This window comes from Aptenodytes forsteri, unplaced genomic scaffold (genome assembly GCF_000699145.1).
Source record: "Aptenodytes forsteri isolate BGI_AS27 unplaced genomic scaffold, ASM69914v1 Scaffold54, whole genome shotgun sequence".
Lineage (NCBI taxonomy): Eukaryota > Metazoa > Chordata > Aves > Sphenisciformes > Spheniscidae > Aptenodytes > Aptenodytes forsteri.
The window spans coordinates 9683857-9689481 of NW_008796044.1; the positions used below are offsets into that span (position 1 = coordinate 9683857).

The 5625-nt window shown below is 47.3% G+C and overlaps 1 protein-coding gene across 1 annotated transcript in view; it reads left to right on the plus strand.

The window, feature by feature from the left end:
- Window positions 1-1990, plus strand: part of LOC103904341 (serine protease inhibitor Kazal-type 5-like) — a 13509-nt gene extending 11519 nt beyond the window's left edge. Inside the window, exons 10-11 of the mRNA XM_009285773.2 lie at window positions 1429-1481; window positions 1913-1990. Coding sequence (XP_009284048.2) covers window positions 1429-1434 — 6 coding nt within the window. The 3' untranslated portion in view covers window positions 1435-1481; window positions 1913-1990. The remainder of the gene's footprint in view (window positions 1-1428; window positions 1482-1912) is intronic.
- Window positions 1991-5625: the final 3635 nt, after the last annotated feature.

Genomic DNA, 5625 nt, shown 5'->3' on the forward strand with positions numbered 1-5625 from the left:
TTTTTCCGTGGGGGAAAAAAAAACACACCCCCCCCCCCCCCAATGATTTATTCCTTATTTATGTATATTATGTTACCTGAAGAATCAGATTGGAAATTTATGGAAGCCCATTTCCTTGGAAAACCTTTTGAGTCCTTCAAAGACTTTCCCTATTTCTCAGCTGGAAGCTTATGAACAATGAACAGAGCAATGTTATTTTCAGCACTGAAATTCACAGTAACTTGCAGTATAATGAATTCTCTTTTCTACTGAGGATCCAGGCACTCAACATATGCTACTTAAAACCCAGAGGAAGCCAGCTCCAGTGGTGCTTTTGGCATCAGAAGTTGTTTTAGACAGTTGCAATGTGCAGAACGAAAATGCAAAGGCCTCTCTAAGCTTTGGAGGAAGATAAGAAATTGTTACCCAAAAATGTAGTATTTCCTCGAGTTATATTTTGAAATTATCCATGGAGGGTGCTGGGTTGACTGACAAAATGTGTGTCCAAGTTGCCTCATTCCTTCACAGCTCATTATCTGCATCCACTCCTGCCTGCAAAGCTCCTACTGGATTTCCAGGTGTTTCTGGCAACTCTGCCTGCCTGGTGACCAGATTGCCATCAGGGAGGGATGCTCGTAGGAAGGGATGAGAGCAGTGTGGATGAGAGATCTGACACTAAAGGGTGTGTCTGTGCACTGCTGTGGTGGAAAACCTTGCTGCAGAGAGCCTGTCCCCGGGGCCTTGGGCTGGCTGGTGTCTGGGCTCACCACCTTCCCCGGGAGGTCTGTGCCATAACCAAATTCCTTTGATCCCGTGCTGCTTTACTGTGGATGAATGTAGGTCTGAGTCCTGGGTTTAGATATCTTTTTTGGTAAGCTAGCTGGCCACTAGGTCCTGCAGTGCTGTGTCATACGGGTGAACTAATTATGGGTCTTTCCAGTACATTTCACTTTTAATGCTGCATATCTTGCAGTTCCTTTATTTGTTCAAAGGTTTTTCCACCAATCACCCATGTGATAGTCACCAGTCTGCCCATGTTAATCAATAGGTCAGGAAAAAAGGACATATCCAGTTTATCCTTTTTTTTAAATTTGTTTCTTAACAGATAACTCCCAGGGTTGCAATGGGCAAGTCCCAGTTTTCTTACAATGCTCTTTATTTTGTCATGTTTCTTTTTAAGGTGGCAGAAGGAGGAAAAAGAAAAAGCAGGACCTTTCCCAGTTAGGTAGTAGGTGTGGAAAGCACCTAGCTTCAGGCTGAAATTAGTCTTGTTTTCCTAGGCTGGCAGCAACCCAATGTGCCTGCCCTGGTGCCAGGCTCTGCTGCAGTTGTTTCATGTGGCCGCTGAGCTGGCCGGAGGGGCTGTCACACAGATACTAGTGCTCTGCAAGTGTCACACAGCAGTGGTCATGCTTGGGGATGGACTTATTTTTTGCTCTTTCTTTCCAGAAATAATGGAGTTCAAACTGCCAGCAAACACCAGGGATCTGCTGTGACCAAAGGTACAGAGGGGGGGGCAGTGACTTACCCCCTTTGAGCCAGCCTGTCCTTTGGAGGTTGCATTTCACAAGGGTTGGAGTGTTCAACCTTGCCTGGGGCAAAGGGCTCTGCAGTGTGCTTTTTCCTCTTGCTGCAGCCAGGGGATGGTGGGGCTGAGCTCGTGGGAGTGTGCAAACTTTCTAGTGCTTGCAGTGGTGGGCTCTGCCCATTCCTTTCCCCCCCGGCTCTGGTTTTTCAGCCAAGCTGTCCCTGCAGAGCAGGAAGGATGCTGGCAGAGCAGCGTGCTGCTGTTCCCCATTGCGGTGAGAGAGGGGTGGCTCAGAACCCCTACAGAGCACAGGAGCATCACAGCTTTGAGGTTTCCTTGTGGTCCTTTCAGGCCCCTTTGCTGTCTGGGACTATAGTAATAAACTGTCTCCTCCTGTCTTCCTAGGGCAAGTAAAGGAAGAGTTGATGTCAAGCATCAGGGGAGCTGCTGAGTCCCCAGGACTGCCAGAGCTGCCTTCATTCCCTTCTGCAGTGAATGGGGCCTGCCCTTGCTCAGGTGGAGGGCGAAGGGCTGTGGGGACCCAGTGGGTGTCTTCCTGGGTCTGCCCCACACGTGCCATTGTGGTCTCTGCTGCCTCGCTGTGTCTTAGCGTGCTTCTACAATAAAGATAACTCAGCAGCTTCATGTCACTCTTCTTCACTAAGCCTCACGGGAGGGACGCAGGGGTCCCCACTCCAGCTTTACACCACGTGTCCCTTAGGCAATAAGCAAGTGCAGAGGCCCCTGGGGTGCACCAGCTGCTGTAAATACCCAGTGAAGATATTGGACCTGAGGAGGAAGAGCGTGGTCTGGGGTTTTGTGAGGAGGAACTGGGGCTCAGGTTATCTCTGACTCACTGTGGGGTCTTGGGTCAATCACTTCACCGCCCTTTCAGCCCTTTTCTCTTGCCTGTAAAACAGACATTAAAAGATACTTACCTACCTCAGAGGGTTGTTTTGAGATTTAATTGGTTTACATTTGGAAACCCACAGAGGAAAATTGGTTTTAAAGCACCCCAAGTATTGGGCTGGCAGCTTAACTGTTGCAGTAAGTGTCCTCTTCTACCCTCCTCATCTGAGGCACTGGGAAATCCAGACCACTTTGAGCAGTTGTGGGAAGTTAGATACACCCTGACTAGTCATGTTAGATGGTGGGCAAGCCCTGCCCTACTGAAGCTGGAGTTGGGGGCACAGCTGGGAAGGTCTCTGAGATCTGGAGATGTGAATTTGGCCAGCAGCATTTCTTGCTCTAAGAGGGCAGAAGTGCTGATGGTGCCCTTGAGGCAGTGCTGACCAAGCAGAAAGCTCAGCCATCTTGGTGGACCATCAGCACGTGCTTTTGGGTCATCCTTCTGTCTTGGCCTGAACTTCCTTCCCCAAACAAGGCCCTGTAGGCGCAAGGGCTCTGCCAGTGCCTATCCCAGGAGCCATCTCCTGCAGGGGAGGGGTCCTTCCTTTGTGGTCCTGGTGCTATGGGGAAGATAGTGAAGTGAGAAGTTCCATGGTGTTGAATGGCTTAAGTTATTTAAGGAAAAGTATTGTTGTTTTGAGATGTAACTGATTTACAGACAGTTCTAATTCATTTATAGTCTGAGACTATTTTAAGATGAAGCCAGGGCTTTGAGCTGAAGGCTTCCCTGGCTAGTTGGGGGCAATGCATCAGAAAGTGGGGTGGGATTTACAAAGCAGGAGACTCTGATGGTGGGTTAACAGAAGTCTGCTGGCAGTTTGCACGCACTTCCTGTACTTTCTTCTATAGCTGTTACTTAAAGCAAATACATTCTTTATTTGTGTAAACTTTATTGCGGGGCATTTCCAGAAGACCTTGAGTGAACACACACAGTGTTTGAGTCCATTTTAGCTGTGACCTGATCTGTAAACATTTTCTGTTGCGGATAAGGCTGGAGTGACTTTCCAGATTTTGGCAAGATTTTACCTAATACCAATTAATTTCACTCCCACCAAAGACAGATTTTTTTCTTTTCAATTAAGTTATCAAATCCTTTTTTTCTACTGCAGTTAATGAGAATTGATTTTTAAACTCTCAAAATGCTTACGCATGCATCACATTTTATTTCTGCTGGTAATAATAAAATCTGATTTTATTATCAGCAGACTCTGACATAAGTAGTTGTTAATATTTTGTATGCTGATTTTTAATGTGAGCAAACACTATGATTTAGAAATAAATTATTGTGTATCCCTATGTGGAAAATCCCCTCACCGAGTACAGTCACCAGGTTGTCACCTGATACAGTCACAGGTGAAAGTCACCAGTTTGCATCCCCTAAAACAGCTAACCAGGACCAGAATTTGTCTGCCTTTGAGCTGTGATGAAACAAGTAAATTCTTGAATGTTATTTATGTAGCCTGAGAATGATGAATATCAGACAGTAAAAATGTTCTCTGATGATGTCTGCTCACTGATTCCAGCTAAAATCATGTGCAGGAACATCTATATGATTTCATAAAAGCAGTGCAAATTTGTGGCTTAAAATAAATTCTTGCAAATGAAAATCAGTGCACTTGAAAGGTATTATGATTTGTAGTGATTTCAAGTATTTAGGTATTGAAATAATCACCTATCAAACCTGCAATGGCCTGATGAAGACGGTGCCCTAGTAGCCTCTTCTGTCAGTGTTTGAGCACCTTCTGAATTTCTCCTGCTGCCAGCAGAAATTATCATCCACAAAAATCGCAGCTGGTGATAAGGGTTCGTTAATCAGATTCCAAACCCGTCTGTCGAGAATGCGCAGGACAGTGACTTGCTAAAACCACCTGTGCTGTCGTTAACAGCCCTACCAGAGGTAGCAATGCTAACTCCTTTCTGCTCTCAGCAGTCTGCCTGGTCAGTCCTTTCTTGCTTTCAACCCCCTTTTGCAGATCGCTCCAAGGGCTCGCCGATCATGTCTGTCCTGAGCAGCGCTGCGTGGAGCAGAGCTCCAGTGGGACTCTGTGTGAGTGATGCCACGCGTTACTTCTGTGAGGTTCCTGGGGAGAAGGAGGCAAAGGCTCGAGGTATTGGGAGTTTATCACCCTTTCTTTTATGTTTGCTTTTTGTTACACTTTATGTTGCCCTCTAACACAGTAACGAGACCAAAACAGTCCTCTAAGAACCTGGAAAAGTACCAGCACTCTGGGGAGTCTTCAGTTTGCTGTAAATTACGCTTTATTAAGGGTGTCTCTTGCCAAGATCCACAGACCCTGTGTGGTTCACAGCAGTTTCTGAGATTTTGCAGAACTGGCGTTATGAATTGGCAGCTTCAGTCTCCAGGCCTCTCAACACAGTTGGGTTTTGAGCTAAACTGTTCTCTGCAGGGGCCTTGAGTCTCTTGCTTCCCCCCCCCCCCCAAAAGGTGTCAGGTACTTACGCAATTCTTCAGGGTGTGCAAATGCTGCTCTTGGTATATAGTGAGGACTGTTGACTCTGGCAGGCGACTCAGCAAACCTTGAACTCACCGTGGTGTTTCTCAGTCCTCTGCAGTCTGTCCTTTTGGAGCCTGGTAGCTCTGCCCACCACCTTCCAGCTGCTCTCGCAGCCACCATGGAGGGAGAGCCCACACATGGCAGCATGGTGTGCTCCAGCCAGGGGATCCCTCTCATTCTGCCACTGTAGACAGTGCCAGAAATCCTGCAGTTTAGGGGCATTTGCTTCTTCAAGAACTGAGTGAGTCATGATGTGGAAAGCCTGATGCTTTTTGTGCATTGAAGCCCCTCTGGGTCTGTGGCAGAGCTCTCCCTACATCCCTGTGACACTCAATCCCACCAAGCAACTGCTGTGTATGGGTACCTGGGGGTTTCAGCATTATTCGATTGATTATTCAATAATTGGATTATTATTTTGATCACGAAATGATAGAGTTTTCAATTCTTGGAGAAGTAAGGAGGGGGGTCAGCAGAACTGCTACCTCGGACTTCTGGAGGGCAGACTTTGGCCTGTTCAGGACACTGGTTGAGAGAGTCCCTTGGGAGGCAGTCCTGAGGGCAAAGGAGTCCAGCAAGGCTGGACATTCTTCAAGAAGGAAATCTTAAAGGCGCAGGAGCAGGCTGTCCCCATGTGCCAAAAGACGAGCCGGCGGGGGAGAAGACGGGCCTGGCTGAACAGAGAGCTTTGGCTGG